Source organism: Bombina bombina, chromosome 2, assembly GCF_027579735.1.
Source record: "Bombina bombina isolate aBomBom1 chromosome 2, aBomBom1.pri, whole genome shotgun sequence".
Classification (NCBI taxonomy): domain Eukaryota; kingdom Metazoa; phylum Chordata; class Amphibia; order Anura; family Bombinatoridae; genus Bombina; species Bombina bombina.
The window spans coordinates 186,854,196-186,878,802 of NC_069500.1; the positions used below are offsets into that span (position 1 = coordinate 186,854,196).

The following is a 24,607-nucleotide window of genomic DNA, read 5'->3' on the forward strand; positions in this document are numbered from 1 at the left end:
ACAATTGTCAGAGAAAAAATACTGGAAAAGAAGTAAAAATAAATAATAAAAGTGCATTTGTAAACATTTTATGTGAAATAAATGTCCATTCAAATGTATATGGTATTTGCATTCTGCACAGTTTGTCTTGAAAGGGACTGGGCCGAGCACAGTTATCACATATATATATATATATATATATATATATATATATATATATATATATATATATATATATATATATATATATATATATATATATATATATATATATATATATATATATATATAGCTCATAACAAAGATATAATGTAATGTGCTATTAAATGCTCACATTTATGATAACATTTTGATATTTAAATTCTATTCATTACATATTTATGTAAGAAGCTTTTTGTAGATACTATTGTTTGCATTAGTGACTGCAGTTTCATTTTTACTTGCGATACTCATAAGCCGACCACTGCTTGTGCTAGCAGGTTCCTCAATTTTCTTACAGCAGAGCAAACTGTACACATATTTCTGACACTGCGACGATGCATAGTAATAAACCAAAGGATCAAGGCAACAGCTGATGCTGCTCACACAGACACATAGAATATAAGCAAAATACAGAGACTCGTTGGCCCCAGAAGTGTAATGCAAATAATGAATCAAAAGGATGATATTGGTAGGTCCAAAGCAAACTAAAAACACACATAAAACAACGACTGCCAGAAACAAAGCTCTGGTCTTCTTGCATGTGTTTTCGATACTTGATGAGCTGAGGGTTCTGATAATCCCAATATAGCAGGAAGTTGTGATTAGTAATGGCACGAAAAAGAACAGCGCGCAGAAAAAAGTAAAATAGTACGAGTAAAAATGTTGGAGATCGTCAAGGTCCAGAACATCATGGCAGGTTGTGATCCCCAAATGATCAATTTGTTTGGTTTGCTCAATAATAACAAGTGGCAACGTGCTGGCTAAGGCTATAATCCAGATAAGAAAGCAGGCCACAGAGGCGCGACGCACAGTGCGCCAGGAAAGGGAATGCATTGGGAAAACCACTGCTAGGAATCTGTCAACACTGATGCACATCATGAGTAGGATAGAGCTGTACATGTTACAGTAAAAAGCAGCAGTGACAAACTTGCACATGCCCGATCCAAAGTACCAGTTGTTAGAAGAGAAATTATAGATGATTTTGAATGGTAGCACACAAGTAAATAGAACATCGGCAACCGCCAGATTCAACATATAAACCACTGCTGGCTTTCTCACTTTCATCTTGTACAGAAAAATGAGAATTGCCATTATATTCAGAGGCATCGAGACCAAGAACACGAGAGTGTACAGTGCTGGAACAAATTTGGTCAACCATTGACTGGTAAGGTAAAGCTCCGCCTCCTTTGTAATGTTTCCAATGTTCTGGATTGGATTCTTTGATTTCCGCGTGTATATGGGATCCACTGCCGACCCTTCTTCATTATCATTGTCCAGGTCATCAATTGGTATAGGTTCATAGTCACTCTCAATAATAGCTTTTCTACTGTAAAAAGTCTTCAGTATGGACATATTTCTATCATTTGTACCTGAAAATAAATAATAAAAAAAGACAATTAAGATAAGTTATAAGGCAAATATCTGTTAAGACAAATTTACTTTTTAATGTATCTTAATCTAAAATTATAAAAAAAAAAAGAAGTTTTTTAGGAGATTTGTTAATATAGTTAAAGGGATATTGTACTGTAAAGGTGTCTCTGCTTTACATGCTGGAGACTATTAAATTACAAAACAAAGGTAAACGATTTATTTATAAACTATTTTAAATAGCTGCTTTTGCCCATTGAAACCACCACATATTGAAAATATAAATAATTTAGTATTCTCTATAGAAAAGCTATGCAAGCAAGAGACAGCAAAAAACAATCAAGTTCCCAGTGGGAAGTGGAAGAGAGAAGTAATTAAATGTTCCTTTTCAGTGGCTTTCTCTAAGTATTAGCCATTGTACACAGGGAGATACGATAAGGAGGCCTTAAAGGACCAGTCAACACAGTAGATTTACATAATCAACAAATGCAAGATAACAAAACAATGCAATAGCACTTAGTCTGAACTTCAAATAAGTAGATTTTTTTTCTGACAATTTTAAAAGTTATGTCTTTTTCCACTCCCCCTGTACCATGTGACAGCCATCAGCCAATAACAAATGCATACACGTACCATGTGACAGCCATCAGCCATTCACAAATGCATACACACTTATTCTTGCACATGCTCAGTAGGAGCTGGTGACTCAAAACATTTAAATATAAAAAGACTGTGCACATTTAGTTAATGGAAGTAAATTCGAAAGTTGTTTAAAATGGCATGCTCTATCTGAATAATGAAAGTTTAATTTTGATTGAGTGTCCCTTTAAAGGGACATTAAACACTAAATACATTTTATAGAATAGTATTGTGGTTATTCCTCGCCTCCCTCTAGTCAAGGGTGCCACAATGTTGAAATACATCTTTCACTACATTCTTGGGCTGGCGTGATTTCACATGTGCAGCAACTCAAATACCTGCAGTGCAACCTAGGTTCCATAATGGCAGCATCCATGTTTAGAGGGAGGTTCATCAAAGGTTTTTAGTCTAACTGTCCCTTTAATGTACACAGAAATAAATAAGATTAGGAGGTCTGCTACTTTTGCAGACTCAGCCAATTTATATGGGCATGTCCTTGAGAAAAATGGATTGATGCTTCAATCAGCAAAACAGATATTTCATATATAAAATAAACCCAGAGAGGGTTTCTAGTTTATGTGTGCTTATTACAGCACCACCTACCACTGTAACAATGTTTGGTTTAGTAGTTTGACACATATTGTGTCTTGAATGTATCATAATACTTCTGTGTTCATAATTGCATTTATTTGTTTAGATAGAACATTCAAAATTGTGCATGGGAGCACTTCAATTTGAAATATAAGCATTTTGCAATATACTTCCATTATCAAAAATGCTTCTAGTGAAAGTTATTACTGTTTTTCTGCAGCATACACACATATCCTGTGAGGGCCGTGCATTCAAAACACCCCATAGAACTGGCAGTGTATTGGTTCTGAAGACACAATTTGTTTCATACAAGCCGCTGCTGACTCTCTGAGACGGAGTGGTATTTGAATACTGGTGAATGGGCCCTCACAGCATATGTGCGTATGCTGCAGAAAATCAGTAATAACTTTTACTAGAATCATTTTTGCCAATTAAAGTATATTGCAAACATGCCTATATTTCAAATTGAAGTGCACATTTCATTTTTGTTCTGTCTATGCCTTTAAATGTCTGATTTTACTGTGAGAAGGAGCCATAGAAGGACTAGCTATGATCACATATTTGTCATACTGTGATCATTTCAGTGGATATTGTCATTACAGAGGTCAAGCTAGGACTTATGGCTTTGTTCATTCATGTTGATACTAGTTGCTCTATTTATAAGTATTTGTTTATCTGCTTCTATCTATAATACGTAGGAACCCTGTTTTGTAACTGAACGTAAACTAAATACAATTGTTTTATATGTCTCTGTTAACTGTGACAGAGAGGAAAACTCAGGATTCATGTAGCCTAGACACCTAAAAGAGACAGGACATCATTTATCTACAGGGGATGCTCAAATCTAGCCCTTGTTTTGTAAACAGGCAATCATTTAATCTGCTAAACTGAGTAAAGCAACAAAGGAGCATTAAATTATATAAATCCACACACACAGTATAAACCAACTCCTTTGCTTTTATTTTGTCATTTGAAATTGTTGTTTTTGCGGTTAACCCACCCAAAAGTCTGAAAATGTCAATACTGCAGCATTAGCTATAGAAATGCTATGTAAACACAGATAAGAAGCATGAATGAACCTCCTACTAGGGAGACAGAGTAGGATTCATTTAAAAGGTTGTTATTGCACCAGATTTAAATACAATGAGATCTTCACAGTTGCTTGACTGAGTTCATCATCCCTTTAAGTGCTGAGTAAGAGTTGCAAAAGTTCTGAGTACAAAATAAATTGGTTAAAACATTTAAACTGACACTTTTAAGGATTATACTAACTATATAAAAACCGTTTATCTTATCTTCCTTAATTTAGACTAATTAAGATTAGCGTTACATGAGTTTTTACACTGTTCTAAGCAACCACTGTGTAGTATGTAAATGTTTCATGAAATTTAAAACATTTTAAAGTTGGTACACTGTTCTTCACAAGGGCTTTTTAGTGAGTATACCAACCAGATGATTTTACTGACCACCCAGCTAACATTTAAGCCAATATTAAGTTAATATTAGTTGGTTATTATTAAATGTTTTCAATGTTTATTGCTCAAACTATTGTTACTCAATGTATGTTAAATTATGCAATTAATTTCTGAAAATGTTATAATATTGCAAACTATTACACAACACCCCCCCCCCCCCCACACACACACACTGGCAAACTTTTCTGTGGAGAACATTATGGCATTTTAAAAATAAATAACCAGACTTTTGTGTGTTCCTTTCATTTCTCCTACATGAAACACTAATAAAATACAGATATAGAAACCAAGAAATCTACTTATTTATAAGGATTATTTAAGGGTAGTTTTCAAGTTGAAGACACAGGAAAATGCTTTTACAAAAAAAAAAAAATCAGTGATGCACAACAGATCATTGTATAATACTGTAACACATTTTAATAAGGCCTCTTTTAGTTAAAGGGACAGTCTAGTATAAATTAAACTTTCATTATTCAGATAGGACTTTTAATTTTAATCAACTTTCCAATTTACTTTTATCATCAAATTTGCTTTGTTCTCTTGGTATTCTTAGTTTAAACTAAACATAGGTAAGCTCATATGCTAATTTCTAAGCCTTTGAGGGCTGCCTCTTATCACATGCTTTTTAAATCTCTTTTCAACACAAAGAGACAGAAAGTACATGTAGGCCATATAGATAACACGGTGTTCAGGCACAGGGGGTTATTTAAGATTTAGCACAAAACAATGCTAAATTTAAGACAATAGATAATAAACAGTCATGTGATCAGGGGGCTGGAAGAAGAAGCTTAGATACAAGGTAATCATAGAGGTAAAATGTATATTAATATAACTGTGCTGGTCAGGGCCGTCTTTAATATTGACTGGACCCTGGGCGAAAATTTTCTTGCCCCCCCCCATGCAATTTCACTCTCCACCCCAACATCCCAAAAAACAACTAAATCAATTTTTTTTTTAATTATTAGCCCAGCAGTGGATTATCCACTGCTGAGCTAATCATTTAAAAAAATGAAATAAATTGCAATATGTGAAACTGGACCTAAGCAGTACTAATAAGTAAATAAATATATAAATTTCTCCACTGTGGATTCATTTAATATTCTTTTGAATGTGATTGTGGTGTGAGGTTAGCTGGTTAAAGAGATTTAGGGCAGCCAACAGGAGCAAAGCAAGGTAAAGACTGAGGAGGAAGCATGGAGGTGCAGTATAAGTTTACTGACTGGAACAGCAGAACTACTATGGGAAGCTGTAAAATCTGAGACAGAGAGAAAATAAAAACTATAAAAATAAACCTTACATTAATGTGTGAAGTATCAGCATGACACTATACATCAGCCACAGCAGAACATGTCACTTCTTTGCTAGGAACAAGTTCCCTCTCACCTTGCACTAGACAATGCTGCATGGGGAGGGGTGTGTGTGCACTCACTTATTCTTTCCACTGACACCTTTCTATAAAGCACTGTTCCCCTAACAAACTTCAGTTAGTTGATCTTAGGGCCACAGCAGAAAGAGCAGGGCTAAGGGGACCAGCAGACTGGATGCCGTCTGTCCAAGGCTGCATGGATACAGTGTGAGATGAGTCACACAGCCTCAAGACTGAAGAGAGCAGTGTGTGCAGCTGCACAGATGCTCAAATCCTCACGTGCTTGCCACTCCAGCTTTCTGCTGCATGCGCCTACAGTCAGCCCTACCCAGAAACAATCCCCACCACCAGAGCAGTTACCTGGTAACAGTGGTAACCCCAGTAGGACCTTTTATGATGCAGTGGGAATGGCTGGATGCCGAGTTAGGGCTTTGCATTCAGTGCTGCACAGTGCACATCTAAAACAGCACATGGCAATAGCTTGGCATGTCACAAGACACCAACACGGTCTTGCACAGTTTTAAAAAAATATATATAAGCAGAATACTTTTGAGTGTGACAGTATTAGGACTGAATGTGTGTGTTCCCCATGTCACATCAGCAGTCTGGTATGAACCATAAAAAAAAAATTTTTTTTTAGGACTCTTGGGCCCCTCAACAGAAACTGGGCCCTGGGCAGCTGCCCCTTTTGCCCTGTGTTAAAGACGGTTCTGGTGCTGGTTATGCAAAACTGGGGAATGGGTAATAAAGGGATTATCTATCTTTTAAAGCAATAACAATTCTATGGTAGACTGTCCCTTTAAGACAAAGCAAGCGTATTACTACAAGGAGCACTTATGGCTGTTGATGGGGTCCATATGTTGTTGCTGTATTAAAGGGAATAAATATTTTCCTTATGGAAAGCAAAAGTGGGAGACCCCCTCCACTACACAACGACATAAACATGTTTATCTGCATGTCTAAATGGATCTGGAACCAGTTTGTTTTCTCTGCAGTCTCACAGCAAAGGATTAACTGTGTGCTGTCATTCATTTGTCTCAATACATAAGGAAAATGTCTTCAGAGGAAAGAACTAGCTTATCTTTTCCTGCCAAACATGTCATATCCCACACCCAGGCTTCCTAGTAACTGTATACTGTCATGTCTCATTAAATGTCACTTTCAGTGATAAACTGAAGACTTAAAAGCAAGATTTACCCACAGAATGTTCATATATGGCCATAAAAAGGGAAACCTGTTCCATCAAGCTTTCCTCAAATGCTAATTACCCTTCATTTACTGTTATTGTTTAAGTACAATTTTACAGTTATATTTTCTATTTTGTCTGCTATATTGAGACGCAGTAGTGTAATTAAAATAACTTTCTATGTGCATTACTATGCATAAATAAAGGGTCAGTATATATTCAGATATTGAGGCCCATTTATCAAGTTCCGTACGGAGCTTGTGGGCCCGTGTTTCTGGCGAGTCTTCAGACCGCTGCACCATATCCCTGTCCGCCTGCTAAGAGCACAGACAGCATTGATCTGAAATTATAATTTAGTTAACTCTTGGGAAGTGTATTAAAATGATGGTAAAACCATAGATAGGGCATCACAGGTCTTTCTCCAGGCTGGGTCCCCTCCCCCACAGGGTTATGAGAGTTTATGCTTTTGTATATAAGGTATATGTAACCATATTTAATGACCTAAAATGTAATTATGATGGAATTCTTTGTCAAACGTAAATTATACACTGTAAAATTTAATAAAAACTTTTGTTCATAAAAAAAAAACGATGGTAAAACCAAATAGTCCTAGGTATTTTTACATTAGAATTTCCCAATAAGAATCTTAATACTACCTACAATGCCTTGCAAAAGTATTCACCCCCCTTGGCATTTTTCGTGTTTTGTTGCCTCACAACCTGGAATTGTTTGAGTATTTGCATCATTTAATTTACAGAACATGCCCACAACTTTGAAGATGTTTTTTTATTTTTTATTGTGAAGCAAACAACAAATAGGACAAAATAACAGAAAAAGTCAATGTGCATAAATATTCACCCCCCTAAAGTCAATACTTTGTAGAGCCATCTTTTGCGGCAATCACACCTCCAAGTCGCTTTGGATAAGTCTCTATGAGCTTGCCACATCTTACCACTGGGATTTTTGCCCATTCCTCCTTGCAAAACTGCTCCAGCTCCTTCAAGTTGGATGGTTTGCACTTGTGAACAGCAATCTATTGGATTTAGGTCTGGGCTTTGACTAGGCCATTCCAACACATTTACATGTTTCCCCTCAAGTGTTGCTTTAGCAGTGTGTTTGGGGTCATTGTCCTGCTGGAAGGTGAACCTCCGTCCTAGCCTCAAATCACGCACAGAGTGGTACAGGTTTTGCTCAAGAATATCCCTGTATTTAGCTCCATCCATCTTTCCCTCAACTCTGACCAGTTTCCCAGTCCCGGCTGCTGAAAAACATCCCCACAGCATGATGCTGCTGTCACCACCATGTTTCACTGTGGGGATGGTGTTCTTTGGGTGATTTGATGTGTTGGGTTTGCGCCAGACATAGCGTTTTATTTGATGGCCGAAAAGTTCAATTTTAGTCTCATCAGACCAGAGCACCTTCCTCCATACATTTTGGAGTCTCCCACTGCCTTTTCGCAAACTCAAAACGTGCCATTTTGTTTTTTGCTGAAAGTAATGGCTTTCTTCTGGCCACTCTGCCATAAAGCCCAACTCTATGGAGCGTACGGCTTATTGTTGTCCTATGTACAGATACTCCAGTCTCTGCTGTGGAACACTGCAGCTCCTCCAGGGTTACCCTAGGTCTCTGTGCTGCCTCTCTGATTATTGCCCTCCTTGCCTAGTCCGTGAGTTTTGGTGGGCAGCCGTCTCTTGGCAGGTTTGCTGTTGTGCCATGTTCTTTCCATTTGGTTATGATAGATTTGATGGTGCTCCTGTAGATCATCAAAGATTTGGATATTTTTTTATAACCTAACCCTGACTTGTACTTCTCAACAACATTGTCCCTTACGTGTTTGGAGAGTTCCTTGGTCTTCATGGCAGTGTTTGGTTACTGGGGCCTATTGCTTAGGTGTTGCAGCCTCTGGGGCCTTTCAAAAAAGGTGTGTATATGTAATGACAGATCATGTGACACTTAGATTGCACACAGGTGGACATCATTTCACTAATTATGTGACTTCTGAAGGTAATTGGTTGCACCAGAGCTTTTTATGGGCTTCATAACAAAGGGGCTGAATACATACTCACATGCCAATTTTCTGTTTTCTATTTTAAATAAATAGTTTTATGTATGTATTTTTCTCATTTCACTTCACCAACTTAGAATATTGTGTTCTGATCCATCACATAAAATTCAGGTTAATAAAACATTGAACTTAAGGTTGTAATGTAACAAAATAGGTAAAAAGTCAAGGGGGGGTGAATACTTTTGCAAGGCATTGTATATATGTTCCAATGGGAAGTAGAAGTATTTATTGTACCTATGTATGTTACTATGGAATAACACTAAGTAAATAATAATAACAACAATAGTAATAATAATTATAAAAGATTCACCTCTCAATAAAAATGATATCCTCAAAGCATTTAAAAGATAAGTATATTTAGATGTTTAGGAGTTTGCCACACAATTCAGAATTTCTTTAACATTTTGATTTTTTTCCCCCCTCATTGACTAGAAATTCTGGAATTCTGACTAATTCGAGCAATTGTGGTTATTAATCATTGGGGGGGGGAAAGTACTTTTCAACGTAAAGAGAAAGAAATCATTTTCATCTTTGTGTGCTTAGAGAACTAACTGTATTATACTGAGGAGCAGTCTGTATTTATTTTACACTAGTGGGAAATCCTGCCCAGCGGGCAGTCTATTGTGGTGACGGAACTAACCTGCCATTTTCGAAAGGGCAGTCTATTGTGGTGACAGAACCACCATGCCATTTTCGGAATCCACCTGGATGCAGCTTGGTGAAAGTATCCATCCAGGTGGATTATTTCACCACCCCTTTTGCGCTCTCTCCCCCCTCTCTTTTGCTCTCTCTCCCCCCTCTCTTTTTGCTCTCTCTCCCACCTCTCTTTTTGCTCTCTCTTCCCCCCTCTCTTTTTGCTCTCTCCCCCCCTTCTCTTTTTGCTCTCTCTCCCCCCTCTCTTTTTGCGCTCTCTCCCCCCTTTCTTTTGCGCTCTCTCCCCCCTTTCTTTTGCGCTCTCTCCCCCCTTTCTTTTGCTCTCTCTCCCCCCTTTCTTTTGCTCTCCCTCTCCCCCTCTCTTTTGCTCTCTCTCCCCCTCTCATTTGCTATTTCTCTCCCCTCTCATTTGCTCTCTCGCTCCCCTCTCTTTTTGCTCTCTCGCTCCCCTCTCTTTTTGCTCTCTCGCTCCCCTCTCTTTTTGCTCTCTCGCTCCCCTCTCTTTTTGCTCTCTCGCTCCCCTCTCTTTTTGCTCTCTCGCTCCCCTCTCTTTTTGCTCTCTCCCCCCTCTCTTTTGCTTTCTCTCCCCCCTCTCTTTTGCTTTCTCTCCCCCCTCTCTTTTGCTCTCTCTCCCCCCTCTCTTTTGCTCTCTCTCCCCCCTCTCTTTTGCTCTCTCTCCCCTCTCTCTTTTGCTCTCTCTCCCCTCTCTCTTTTGCTCTCTCTTCCCCCTCTCTTTTGCTCTCTCTTCCCCCTCTCTTTTGCTCTCTCTCCCCCCCTCTCTTTTGCTCTCTCTCCCCCCTCTCTTTTGCTCTCTCTCCCCCCCCTCTTTTGCTCTCTCTCTCTCCCCCTCTTTAGCGCTCTCTCTCTCCCCCCCTCTCTTTTGCTCTTCCCTCTCTTTTGTTCTCCCTCTCCCTTTTGCTCTCTCTCTTCCCTCCCTTTTGCTCTCTCTCCCCCTGTCTTTTTTTTTGTATAAAGGCACTCCCACTCCCTCCCCTTCCCTGCTGAGCCGCCAAGCCACCCGCCCACACCTCCCGACAGCACCAGCAGAAGATCGTTAGACGTTGACACACACAGGCATCTGGCCTCATATGGAGCTCCATATGCGGCAAATACCTGAAGCTTCAGGAGCTCCAGCTCTCAGCCGTTATGTTACAGCTGAGAGTTGGAGCTCCTGAAGCTGTCTCGCACTCCATCCAACATTCCTTTGAGGATGCGTGCGCAACTGCCGACGGCGACGGACACGTTACAAACGCGATTATAGTTTATAGTTTTCTACAGTTATCAGACAATCAGTGTAAAAGATAGCAGTGATTGGTGTACAGGTACTGACTAAAACAATTTTTAGAGTTAAATGACAAGAAAAGGGAGAATCATAATTAATGAAAGTATATTGTATGTATTTATTACACAAACATTTTATGGGGATTTTTTTATTTTACTGTCTCTTTAATGTCCATTTTAAAGAATAAAAAGAACTTTTTAACTTTTTAGCTCATTTAAACTGTTGCTAATTGTCCTCAGCAGGAGAGATCAGATAAGTATTTTTTACGATAGACTGTAAACCTCATTACTAGAACCTACATTCCTGGGTTTCCTGTTAGGGGTGGAGCCTATCTCGCTGGTCGTGATTCTCCTTAGCGGACGCATGTGTGTAGTCTCAGCGTTCCTTCATCTCCCCCCGCTTTCAACCCTGTGGCCCGACACATTCCAAAGGGCTTGAGAGGGTATTGAGCAGTACGCTGGCTCGAGCAGTGGAAGCCCGATAATTGCGGTGTAATCCGCCAAAGACTCAGGTGGGACTTTAACGCATGCTGAATAACAGGAGGAACTTCAGCTGAGTAGCGTCCCTGTGTGTAAACCGGAGAGGCGGCAGTGCAAGACTTCAGAGAAGCTGCGGTGACATAAGCGGTCCTGGAATCGCAAGTGAGTTAATCGACAGCAGAGTTAATAAAGAGTCCTCACAAGCTATACTTTCAAGCACAAGTTTGGAGCACCAGTATCAGCGTGGAGAGTAATCTTCGGTCCCCACTGGTAGAGAGGGGTTGTTGACTCACGGAGGGATCCGAGTTTCACCTCCTTTCTCGTGGGTGCGTGGAGTTACCTGCTGGGTGTCGCTTTGAGAAGCTGGTGGTGGATAACATTCATTTAACAGCAAGTGCACAAGGCTATGAAGCATTGAGTTTGGCAAGCAGTGTGAGGATTTGCACCTACGTTCTACACCCTTGGTTCCCGCAAGTATTACTCTGCTAAAATTACAGCAGTCATTGTTAAAGTCTTTGTTATAAAAAAAACAAAACAGCAAGGTGTATGCTAAAAAGACAGCGGGGCCTATGATAACTCTGTCAGATGAACTCTATGGGGCTCGTAAAGTAACACTGACTTATGCATCCAGGCTCTCTGAATTTACCTGTTTTTTTAGGATATATTAACTGTCCGTGCTTGCTTTCATTGGAACTCTCCAGTCAGGCCTATGTAAATGCATGGTATCTTCAGTTTAATCACTGGAGAGATATCTGGGCAAAATTAAAAACCAACTGTGTACCCCAGGCTGTAAATTTGAGAAGGCCTAATATACATGTACTGGTTATAGTATGTTTGCTACTTATATACCATTTCTAGTATATTGTCTGCAAATGGAGAATATGTCATATAACCATTTACTGTTTTAGCTCTAGTTTGAAAGGGCAAAAAAAAAAGGGAGGGAAAAAAGTTTAATCTAATGGTATCACTACAGGATATTGTTGTATAAAGAATATCTAACTATCTATTAAGTCTGGCAGTAAAAGTATATAGGTTGAGTGCCACGAGACGCTAAAACAGGCAAGGAATATAACACCCTGTAGTGTGTTATTTGCAAAAAAAAAAACCTGTTTTTACATAGTGTATCTTTAGGGTATGCTTATTTAGAGGGATTTATTGCTGATATATCATCGCAGGTGTGGAATATATGCAGTTTTACACTTGATTTATTTTTTGTTTCCTAGCTACTGTTGGAATTTATATTAAAGGGATACTAAACCCAATTTTTTTATTTCATGATTCAGCTAGAGCATGAGATTTTAAGCACCTTTCTAATTTACTCCTATTATCAATTTTTCTTTGTTCTCATGCTATCTTGATTTGAAAAAGCAGTACTGTAAGATTTAGAGCCAGACCATTTTTTGTTCAGCACATGGGTAGCACTTGCTGATTTGTGGCTAAATGTAGCAAACCAATCAGCAGCTCTACCAAGGTGCTGAACTAAAAAATGGGCCGGCTCCTAACCTTTTATTGCTGCTTTTTCAAATCAAGATAACATGAGAACAAAGAAAAATTGATAATAGGAGTAAATTAGAAAGTTGCTTAAAATTGCATGCTCTATCTGAATCATGAAAGAAAAAAATGAGGGGTTAGTATCCCTTTAAGGTAGAGTAAGGTATATTAAATTTGATATTTAGTTCACTTGACTGGGTAGAAGTCCTAGTTGATGACTTAATTTAGGGAGTTGGAGGAAATTAAATAAAAAGAGTCAGTGCTCATTACGGGGCGGCATTAGTCTTAACACCTATAAAAAAAAAAAAAAAGCACATACACACCCCCCACACCTTTGAAGAAGAAAAAAAAAAAAATACAGACGCTGATAAAAATAGTCAAGTTTTTTGGTGGTCATTTGTGATCGCAGCACTATTATTGAGGTTTAGTACACGTAATTGTTGTATGATATTTAGTTTTTTTCTTTTTTGTGTTATTTTAATAAAAAAATAAAAAAAGTCACCATTTTAGTATCACTTGTTTTGTTTTGTTTTTTATTATTATTCTTTTTATGGAAAGATTTATCACCCAAGCAAGACATAGTTCACCCACAATGCCCCCCAAAATAAAAGACCGGAAAACAAAACTATTAGATACTAGTTCAGATGGTAATGTAGAACTGTCTAATCCTACTTTAGACCTCCAACCAATAATGAATCAGCTAACAGAACTGATATCACCGCAATTTAATGATATTAAGAAAGAATTATTTAATATTTCTTCTAACATTACTGCCCTTTCTACTGAAGTGAGACAATTCTCAAATAGGCTCTCTGAAGCAGAGAATAGAATATCAGACCTTGAGGACTTAACTAATTCCCAAGAGTCTCAAATTCATACACAAGAAGCCCAAATTAATACCTTACAAAGTCGTCTGGAGGATCTGGAGGATCGCTCCAGACGAAATAATATAAGGATAGTTGGACTTCCTGAAACAAATGAATATAATGATCTTATACATTTTACCTCTGTAGTATTACCACAAGCGCTAGGTTTTCCTCCCTCTCAACTTCCCCTAGCAGTGGAAAGAGCCCACAGGATAGGCCCTACTAAATCAAGTATAAATGGAAATATAAGAAATAGGATTTGTCTGGTTAAATATCTCAAGTTTCAGGATAAACTAGAAATTTTGAAATTGTACAAGAAACTTGACTCATTTATGATAGCGAATAATAGACTCTTATTATTTCAGGATTTTTCTATTGAGACCTCATTAAAAAGGAAACTAATGGTTCCTTATTGCACACAATTTATTAACAAAGGGCTAAAAGCGCGACTAATTTATCCAGCTAAAATCATAATAGATCTCAATGACAAGCGTATTACTCTTAATAATGCAACCGAAGCACAGGAATTTGCAGTCTCTAAATAACACTATGCGTAGGTAAACTGTCTGGTTTAAATTTGTTAATTTTATCTAGAGGATGTCTTATTATTTAGAATTGTTAGGGCTCGCTATGTATAATGGCACCAAATGTATTTATGTAGATACATACAAAATTTGTTGCAGATGGTATGTCATCCCACCTGAGCAGATAGGCAGTTTTTTTTTTAATTCTTTTATCCCCTTTTGTGTTTTTTTTTTTTTTTATATTATTTCGCTTTTCTCAGTTGGTCTCTGGTCTCCTCCCTTCCCCCTCTCAAGGTAGTATTCGTTCACTTGATCAGGGCGTGTTTTAAGAATCTGAATAATGTCTAATATGGGTCAAAATTTTAAGTTCCTCTCTTGGAATGTAGGAGGTATTACCTCACCAATGAAACGTAAACATATTATAAAAGCCCTCGCCTCTCATCAACCAGAAATAGTGTTCTTACAGGAGACACATTTAAAGGAAACAGAGATAATGAAATTAAAGATAAAATGGGTGGGAGAGGTCATTGCTACCCCAGTAAATAATAGGAAAGCAGGGGTCGCCATATTGCTACATAAAAAATTAGAATATAAGATTAAAAATGTTGAATATGATGAAGAAGCCAGATTTATTATTCTTCAGATAGTGATTAATAATGTTGACTTTGTGTTATGTAATATTTATGGTCCAAATATTCATTCTTCTACATTTTGGGAAAAAATCAAAGTCAAATTATTCCCATTTGTTGCCCATAATCTTATTCTGGGAGGGGACTTTAATATTGCTTTATGCCCGGAGATAGACAGACTTTCTGGGAAAACAACAAGGGAATATAATAAACGCGCAAAATGTTTAAAACAATTTTGTCAGAAACTTAAGTTATTAGATGTTTGGCGTATTGAGAACCCGGATGCCAGAATTTTTTCTTGTGAATCTAAAGTATATAGAACGTTCTCTAGAATCGATATGTTTTTAATTTCAGAATCTCTGTCTATCTTAAAAAGTAAATCAGAAATTGCTGATATAATCCTCTCTGATCACGCTATTATATCATTAGCTTTTCTGTCACTTGCTACACCTAAAGATAAAAGTCAAAATTTTATATTCCCTCGTTTCTTTCTTAATAACCCCAGATTTAATGTATGGTTAAAACAAAAATGGAAAGACTATGTGACTTTTAATATTGCTCAAATTAATAATATTGAAGTTTTTTGGGAAGCCTCAAAAGCGGTATTAAGAGGGGAAATCAAGTCATACTTGAATGCGTGGAATAAGAAAATTAGAGCAGTTGAAATACAGTTGGCAAGTCACGTTAGAAATGCCCTCAGAAGATACTATAATGAGAGAACATTAAATAATTGGAATAAATATTGTGAAGCAAAGAATAACCGTGAGGTATATCTTAAAAAGAAGTCATATAGAGAAGAACTTAAATTAAATCTGAAGTTTAAAGGATATCATGGTACTTCCGCAAAATACCTAGCTAGCTTAATTAAAAATAGAAAAAGTAAAAACTATATTACAGCTATAAAAGAGGGCAAAGATAGATATTTGGATTCTGAAGATATTATGAAAGTCTTTCATAAGTTTTATCAGAAGCTTTATAATGAAACTGAGGTTAATACATTGAATCTAGAGAACTTTACGGCAAGGATCTCATTCCCACAGTTTTCTAAAGAACAGTTAATAGAGTTAAATGCTTGTATCACTGGAGATGAAATTAACAAGGCTATAGAAAAGTTAAATTAAATAAGGCAGCTGGGCCTGACTTTTTACCAGCAGAATTTTATAAAATTCTATCCCAAGAACTTAATTTCACCCTGGAAAGGCTGTATAATGTATATTTCTCCCAAAGTGATACAATGTCAAATTAATTCACAGCAGCTAACATAACACTCATACCAAAAAAAGATAGGGAAAGAGAGGACCCAGCGTTATATATACCAATATCGGTTCTAAATGTAGACTACAAAATTCTGACATCAATTATAGCATCTAGATTAGCGAAAGGGTTAAATGAGATCATTCGTCCTGACCAAACCGGGTTTATCCAGGGAAGAAATTCTGCCAAAAATATCCGTAAAGTGATTATGTTGCTGGATTATATGTGGAATAGAGAGAAAATTAAAAAAAGGAACATTTTCTGATTTGGCTCTTCTCACGGTAGATGCTGAAAAAGCCTTTGATTCTATTACATGGCCATATCTATTCAGGGCTTTAGAACAATTTGGATTCCAAGGGCAATTTGTACATTTTGTTCATAAAATATACCGGAACCCCATATCATATTTACTGATTAATGGTATGCTTTCCCCAAAAATAATACTTGGCAGGGGTACAAGGCAAGGTTGCCCTTTGTCGCCGTTGCTTTTTAATATTGCCTTAGAGCCTTTGGCTATTTGGTTGAGGGACAATCTGAGCGGCATAGTACTAGGATCAAATATATTGAATGTCTTACTCTATGCAGATGATCTGCTTCTTTTTTTGAACAAAACAGCGTTTCATATACCTTTAGTGTTGAGAATATTTTCTGATTTTAGTTCCTTCTCAGGTTATAAAATTAATTTTGGTAAGAGTGAACTACTATGGATAATTAAATCAAGGGAAAGCTGTCTAAATCATCCTTTTAAGGTAGTAGATCAGCTTAAATATTTGGGTATAATAATACATAAAGATCCACAGAAGTGGTATAACTTGAACTTTTCCCCTTTATTTTTGAAGATCAAAAATAATCTTAATCTCTGGGCCTCTTTTCCCCTCTCTATTTCGGCTCGAGTGAACTTGATAAAATCGGTTGTGTTTCCGCAGATTTTGTATCCTTTACAAAATCTTCTGTTGTTTGTCACAAACACTGACATGATGAAATTTGATCAATCTTTATCCAAATTTATATGGGGTAATAAGAAAGCCCGCATATCCTTGTCTCGGTTGTCACACAAAAAATGGTCTGCAGGGCTAGCTTTGCCCAATTTAAGATTGTATAATATTGCTACCTTAGTTAAATTTGCTTTGGACTGGATTACTGATTCTAATAATCTTGCTACTATTGAACTTGAAAGGCAAAGCGTTGCTCCTTTCTCTTTGAATGCTATTTTACATACGGTAATTAAGGATCTCCCATTAAAAGTATTGACGTTACTTTCTATTAAGAATGTAATAATAGCCTGGCAGAAATTTTGTAAAATTTTGGAAGTAGATCCACATTTTTCAGACTTTCTTCGCATAAGAGGCAGTCCAGATTTCATGCCAGGAACGCAATATAAAGCCTTTAAAAACTGGGAGGAGAATGGATTGGTGTTTATGGCCCAAGCTATGTTAGATAATTTATTGTTATCGTCAAGTAATCTATTCCAACAATTTAACTTGGCAAGGGACAACGTGTTTGCTTATTTTCAATTTAGGCATTTTTTATATAAGCGTCCCCTTACTGAGGGTTGGTTGTCTAATTGGGATGAGATGAAGACCTATATAGATAAATTTAGAAGTGGTAATACCTCAATTTCTATTTTGTACGATATAATGTTAGAGAAACAAGGGATAGCAGGGGTAGAAAAAAATCTGTAAATCTTGGGAGGATCTTTTTCCTATGATAAACCCGGATATGGTCAATCAGAGTTTTTTGATAGTAAATAAATGCGTGATCCCCATGTCAGTAAAAGAGTCCCAGTTTAAGCTTATTAATAAGTTTTATCTGTCCCCAGCCAGAATGGCGCGGTTTTACTCTACTCAAGTCTTTGTCTGCCCTCGCTGTTCTTACAGTAATGCCAATTTAATGCATATGCTGTGGTCCTGTTCTAAAATAAGGCAATTTTGGCTGAAAATCCAGTATTGGATTAATAAATTATTCAAAATATATGTACAACTCTTGCCTGTTGATATAATTTTCCCAGGATTACAGAAGCAGATAAAAACTATTTATTCTTTCGCTTTTATATCTATTATACTGATCGCCAGATTCCTCATATTTAAAAACTGGCAGATGCAGAGAGCCCCACCTTTTACCCTACAGTCTCAGATTATTTTTGAAGCCTTCTATACTCAATTTGCTACAGAGAAACAAATAGGTAAATTTATTCTTAGCTGGCTCCCAGTTATAAAGTCCTATCCAATAGAAGTTCAGAAAAATATTTTAACTCCATTCTTAAGCTCCCAGAGTTTTATAGACCTAGTAGCTCATGACCTGTTTCCACCTTTATGGGTATCTAATGCCAGGATGGTTAATTAAGGGGAGGAAGTCACTTGTTGTCTGGGACGGGGAGGGGAGAGGTTTATCAGTTGTGGGGGTTTTTTTTTGTTTTTTTTTCTTGTTTTCTTCTCCTATATACACAATAGGGTACGCTAATGATATGACTATACCGGGTGTTAGATAAGAATACAGCGTACCATATGTAGAGGTTATGTTTAATCTAAATGTCAAAGGTAACAACCAAGGTACCTGTTATTGTATTCTTTTTTTGTTTATGATTTTCTTCCATATATTAGGGTAATCTAATGATGTTATATTGCTAGATATTACATGGGAAGAAGTTGTACTATATGGAGAGGTCACGCTTAGTCTAAACGTTAAAGGTAATAATTATGGTACCTGTTGCTGATTGTTGTTTTAATATGTTAAGGTATCTCAGCTATGTTATAATTTCGGGTATCATTTGAGAATATCATGTACAGTATGGAGAGGCTATGCTTAGTCTAAATGTTAAAGGTAATAATCAAGGTACTTCTTTGCTTATTTTTTATTGCTGACCTCTTTTTTTCTGTTTGTCATTTAATAATGTTAATTTTTATCCTTGTTTTGTTTTTTCACTGAATATCAACCAATTTTTCGTGCTTAAAAAAAAAATCAATAAAGAGAATGTTAAAAAAAAAAAAAAAAAAGAACCTACATTCCTGACATGAAAGCATAGCTTATTACTTAAAGGGGCAGGAAACTCCAACATTTTCTTTCATGATTGGGATAGCAGCTAGCTCCCACTTGTGTAGGATATGTGCGTATTCATTTTCAAGAAGGGATACCAAGAGAATGAAGCACATTTTAACATAGAAGTGAATTTAAGTGTCTTGAAATTACATGTTCTATCTGAATCATGCAGTTTATTTTGATTTTCCTATCCCTTTAAATATTTATAAAACAAATATGACATGTTAATAAAAAAAAATAAGTTTCCATATTATCAAGCAGTGGTCATCATCCCCTGTCTTGTCCGACTGGGGATATTGACAGCACTTGCCCGCACCTGATTGGCTGTGCGCATGCAGGGGCGGGCAATGTTAAATTCCGGTAGCGGATTGCTGCCAGTCAGAGGAGAGCTGGGGAGGACAGGTATGAATATGTACTCCCCTGTCTGCCCTTGATTGATAAAATCGGGCTCTTAGGGTTTAGTGTCCCTTTAAGTAACCTCCATTTTCAATGCATGTTTCTTAGGATATAATATCAGATAGCAAATAAAGGTCACTATTTTAGTAATAGTAAAAGTAAACCACAACTGCATCCGCACAATCGTAAAGCCTAACCCAATAGTGAACTCTGTATTAGCAAATAAAGGTGTGATAGACATTTTACCATGCAAATCTCTCCCTACTTTCCCTTTCAGGTAAGATATTAAGAAACGTAACTTAAATGTATGACTATTTAATGAGGAAATACAACAACGGATAAACAAATAAATAGTGGCACAAAATGGATATGATAGAACAGTTGTATTAAAAAATAAGTAAATCAAATCTGATTTATTTAAAGAACCACTCAGTACAGTAGAATTGCACATTTAACAAGTGCATTATTAAAAGACAATGATACAAACAGACACAAATACAAGGTAATCAATACACAAAGACACACATATATGACGCAGAATGCAGCTAGGGATCTGACACAAACACATGCTAGATTCTACCATCATGGAAATAAAACTGGTAGACTGCTGGCCAGACTAACGAAGCTGGCTAAAGGCTCAAACACAATAGTTGCCATTAAAGACAATAACATACTTTATACAGACACCACTAACATTCAACAGATATTTAGACACTACTTCTCAGGACTATACAAAACCCAAGGGGTAGAATCTGCAAAAAAAGATACATTCTGGAAAAATCTTACACTACCTACCCTGTCAGACGATCAACGACGAACACTAAATGCCCCAATAGATCCCCAAGAGATAATAAAAGCTATAGGCAACCTCCCGTTAGAGAATGCCTGCAACCTGACGGACTCCCGGGGGAATTCTATAAAATACTTCAACATGAGATAGCCGATATACTCTCAAAAGTTTTTAATGGCATATTGAAAGGTGAGATTAATATATCCCAGAGATTCACAGAAGCAAACATCTGACGACCTTGACCCAGCATCTTATCGTACAATTTCTTTAATGAACCCGGACTATAAGCTATTCCACTAAAATCCTCGCCAATAGATTAGCCCTTAACCTCCCAGACCTAATTCACAAAGATCAAACGGGCTTTGTAAAGGCCAGATCGTCAGTAACCAATGTTCCTACACTACAATTTCTTTTAACACACTACTGGAATCACAGAAAACTTGGGAATGTAACAAAGACTAAAGAAGCCTGCGCTCTACTGGTAGACACAGAAAAAGCTTTTGATAAGGTACTCTGGACTCATTTATTTTTCACTCTCAAGCAATTTGGGATCCTACAAGCCCTTAATATTTTATACTCTACACCACAGGCTGCAATCGTAATTAATGGAACCCCATCCCAACCCTTCGGCCTAGAAAGGGGTACAAGACAGGTCTGCTCATTGTCCCCCCTCCGCTCATTAGACTAGAAACGGAGGGACTCACAATTGGAGACAAAACACTACATTTATCTCTTTTTGCAGATGATATTGTCCTATACATAACTACAGAACAAATGTACCTAAAATCATGGAGATTATCACAGAATTTAGATACATATTGTGATACAAAGTCAATACAGACAAAACAGAACTAATTTGGTTGACTCACACTACCAACATACCTGATCTGCAATAAGACTTCAAACCAATAGGGAAAACCTTTAAATATCTGGGAATCAAGCCATCTATAGATCCCACTGATTGGTATAATGCCAACTATACACCATTAAAAAAGAGGCATTAGGGGGGGCAGAGCAAGCCAGGCGTCTAAGCGGTCGCACACAGAAAGCTCTGCTCAGTATTGCCCAAGATTTTACAAAATTATGACTAATGATCTGGAGACCAGTGCTATAGGGTTCGGTGGAGAAGAGAGGACCTGAAGCGACTGCTCGGAACATTCTTTTACCAACCGCAGCTCACACACTGTCTGTCTGATGAGCGGCCATTTTACGGGCCGCGTGGAGCTCAGTGGTCATCCTTCCTAAAACACTATTCACATTTATTGAGAAGTGCTGCTGGAAATCGGCAATGCCATTATCGAGGTGTTAATTTACACTTGCAGACCCTAGCCAGACGGATCGAGCTTGAAGGTGGCAGCAGCTGTTCTACCCACCTAATACCACCGCGGTCCGCAAGTAAACCGGGTGAAGTCTGCTGCACAAGAAGTGATCATACAGGCTGAACTTCCGAGTTTTTCAAGTGAGTGAAGCACCTATTTAGCAACCAGTGTATTTAATCATACCCCATGATGGAAACCACCATGGAGGCCTTGCTATGACTACTGGCCAACAAGATGGAGAGACAGTTCTCTCACGAAAATCCTCAACGATGAGCGGAGTCCTACATCCGCAGGAGAAACAGATTATCTATTTGCACAAGCCTCCTCCAGATTGCGAAATGCAATTGCAAGAGATAGGCTTACAGCGGGAGATCTGGTGGAACTAACTTTACCAGATGGACAACAAGTCCGTGCTGCTTCACAAAACCTGATGGAGAGGTGCGCAGGAGTTATATCAGTGTTATATCAGTGTCAAGTGCCGGCTGTGGCTGTTCGATGGACTCTGAAGCTGATCTTTGGCCTCCCGGCGATGCGGCCGATCACTGAGGGACACCAGGCTCAGACTAAACGTAAGTTGAATCCTAAAGCCAACGCAAAATCCGATATAATTTTCATAATTAAAAAATATAAAGAGACAGTACTGAATGACTCAAGATAGGGGGCGCTAAAAGAATCTAATATAATGTGAACATAAAGTAATATATCTGTATAGGATGAAATACCAATATATGAAAGCAATAATAGGGTATGGTACAACCTATAACAACAGTTATAAAAAACAGTTATATAGGAATAGTATACAAACAAATAAGTGAATAGACGTAAGTCTCTGGGTATAGTGAAACACTTGTTGTGGCCCATATGGTGCCGAAGTTTGATAGAAAGCTGCTCTCTCCTCACAGTTAGATGTTAAGATATCTGAAAGGATATAGGAAACAAGAGAGGCGCATGTGTGTACCAGTAGAGAAATTATAGTGTCCCCAGAAAACCCTATTCAGGGTACTCACATTTGCGAGGAGCACTCAGACCGTGCTGTTGGGAGCAGGCTGGATATTTGCAGCAACCCAGCATACTGTGTAGTCTTGGAACTCAGGAACAGACAAGCCCAATATCTGGATAAGCAAAGGAAACAAAAGGGGCACCTGTGTGTACCAGTAGTACAATGTGGTTTTAAAGACAAATAAACCCTGTTCAGGGTACTCACGTTTAGGAGGAGCACTCAGACAGTGCTATTAGAAGCAGGCTGGGTAGTTGGCAGCAACCCAGCTTACTGGTCACCTCGATAGGCCAAAATACTGGAACACAGGAACGCAGAACCCTAATAGTTGACTGCAACTATAAATATAATAGCAATCTCTAGAGCAAATGACTCCCTGTGGGAGTGATTGGTAACTAATGGGCTGAAATAAGAAGGTTCAACATATAAAATTAATGATAAAAACAAATTTATTTTTTTTAAAAAGAAATATAAAACAATGGAACCCTAAGGTGGGATGTGCTAGCTGCCCACCTTAGCTATAGCAACGCGTTTCTCAGCGTGTCAAAACGCTGTTTCATCAGGCATTTGAGTACCCTGAATAGGGTTTTCTGGGGACACTATCATTTCTCCACTGGTACACACATGCGTCTCTCTTGTTTCCTATATCCTTTCATAATTTCCATAATCTCTGGCTCCTACTCAGATGTTTTGGACGGTAGTAGGTTTAAGAAGGAGGCCAGTTCTACACTATGCACTGTCAATACGGGACACAGAGTAGGAGAAGCTTACAATCCGGCCTCTGCTGCTGATTGCTGCTCACTGTCTACATTATGTTCTGTCAACATGGGACGCAAATCAGGAAAAGCTTGCAATGTGGCCTCTATTGACGATCACACCTCACTGACCTTTCAATTTTCCTCAGGACACATATGGATTGCAGACACAGAATCTGTCTTAGCTCTACTACATTGTGGCATTGGCTAGTTAAGGAACCTGACTCCTAGATTCAGGAGAGAGGGGTACCTTTATATCTCTTGCTGGAGTACTATCAAGAGGCACATATTATAGGGGTTTAGTGCAGCGCTTGACAAATCTGTTTAAAAATTAGGAGCCAGTAAGAATATTTAGGAGCCAGGCATGTTTTTAGTAGCCAGACAGTTTGAATTGTATATAGATATATGGAGAATAATCCAAAAAGTTAGGAGCCAGGGGTGAAATTCTAGGAGCCAGTGGCTCCCAGGCTCCTGGGTTTGTCGAGCCCTGGTGTAGTGTATATCTATAGATAATATGTTTGGATTGCACACCTTTTCCCTCTACACTCAGGAAATACCTAATACGACGCTGTTAGTGCCATGTGTTATAACATGTTTGAACGAGGTAGCAAACAGGAAGTGCATGCTATTTTATGTCTTTTGATTCTGTGTAGTTAAAATGTTTGTCTCATATATAAACACATTTTTTTTTTAGTTACAAATAGCACTCATTCACGCCCAATAACATGTCCTATGACAGTTTTTTTCCCAACACTATGGTTACAAATCTGTTGATTGCAGGCAAGAATAGTGCAGCACCTCATTGCATCTAACCCTTTACTTCATGTATATGTAAGGATTCTCTCTCTACATAAGTGGGGTTATAAAGAAGCTCTTGCTTACTTGATGTTACACTAGTAAATATGGGGGATTGGCCGTCCTTTTTGTTGAATCTAGTATCCCTCGTATATGTATACTACAGCTCAGGGGAGATTTAATCAAATGCAGCACTATTTTAAAACTTTAAGCAGTGTTTACCCGCGGCACATGTAATTGGGAGATTATTACTGATATCAACCTCTTCTTAGATATTACAACCACCACGCCTGCTATACCAGCTATGAGTTTAAGGTCACTTTTCTCAATCCCTTTAAAAAGGTTTGTACAGCTATACCACTCAACAATGCATATAAAAATGATGACACTACAGTCTGATATACATGTCCTGAAATATGCAGCTTCTGTCCGTTTGTAAATAACTATGTGGTTTTATGATAATTCTTATG

General features: G+C 37.8%; 1 protein-coding gene across 1 annotated transcript in view; it reads right to left on the reverse strand.

The window, feature by feature from the left end:
• Nucleotides 1–284: 284 nt before the first annotated feature.
• Nucleotides 285–24,607, reverse strand: part of F2R (coagulation factor II thrombin receptor) — a 38,287-nt gene continuing 13,964 nt past the window's right edge. Inside the window, exon 2 of the mRNA XM_053700457.1 lies at nucleotides 285–1,550. Within this exon, the coding sequence (XP_053556432.1) occupies nucleotides 358–1,550 (1,193 nt within the window). The 3' untranslated portion in view covers nucleotides 285–357. The remainder of the gene's footprint in view (nucleotides 1,551–24,607) is intronic.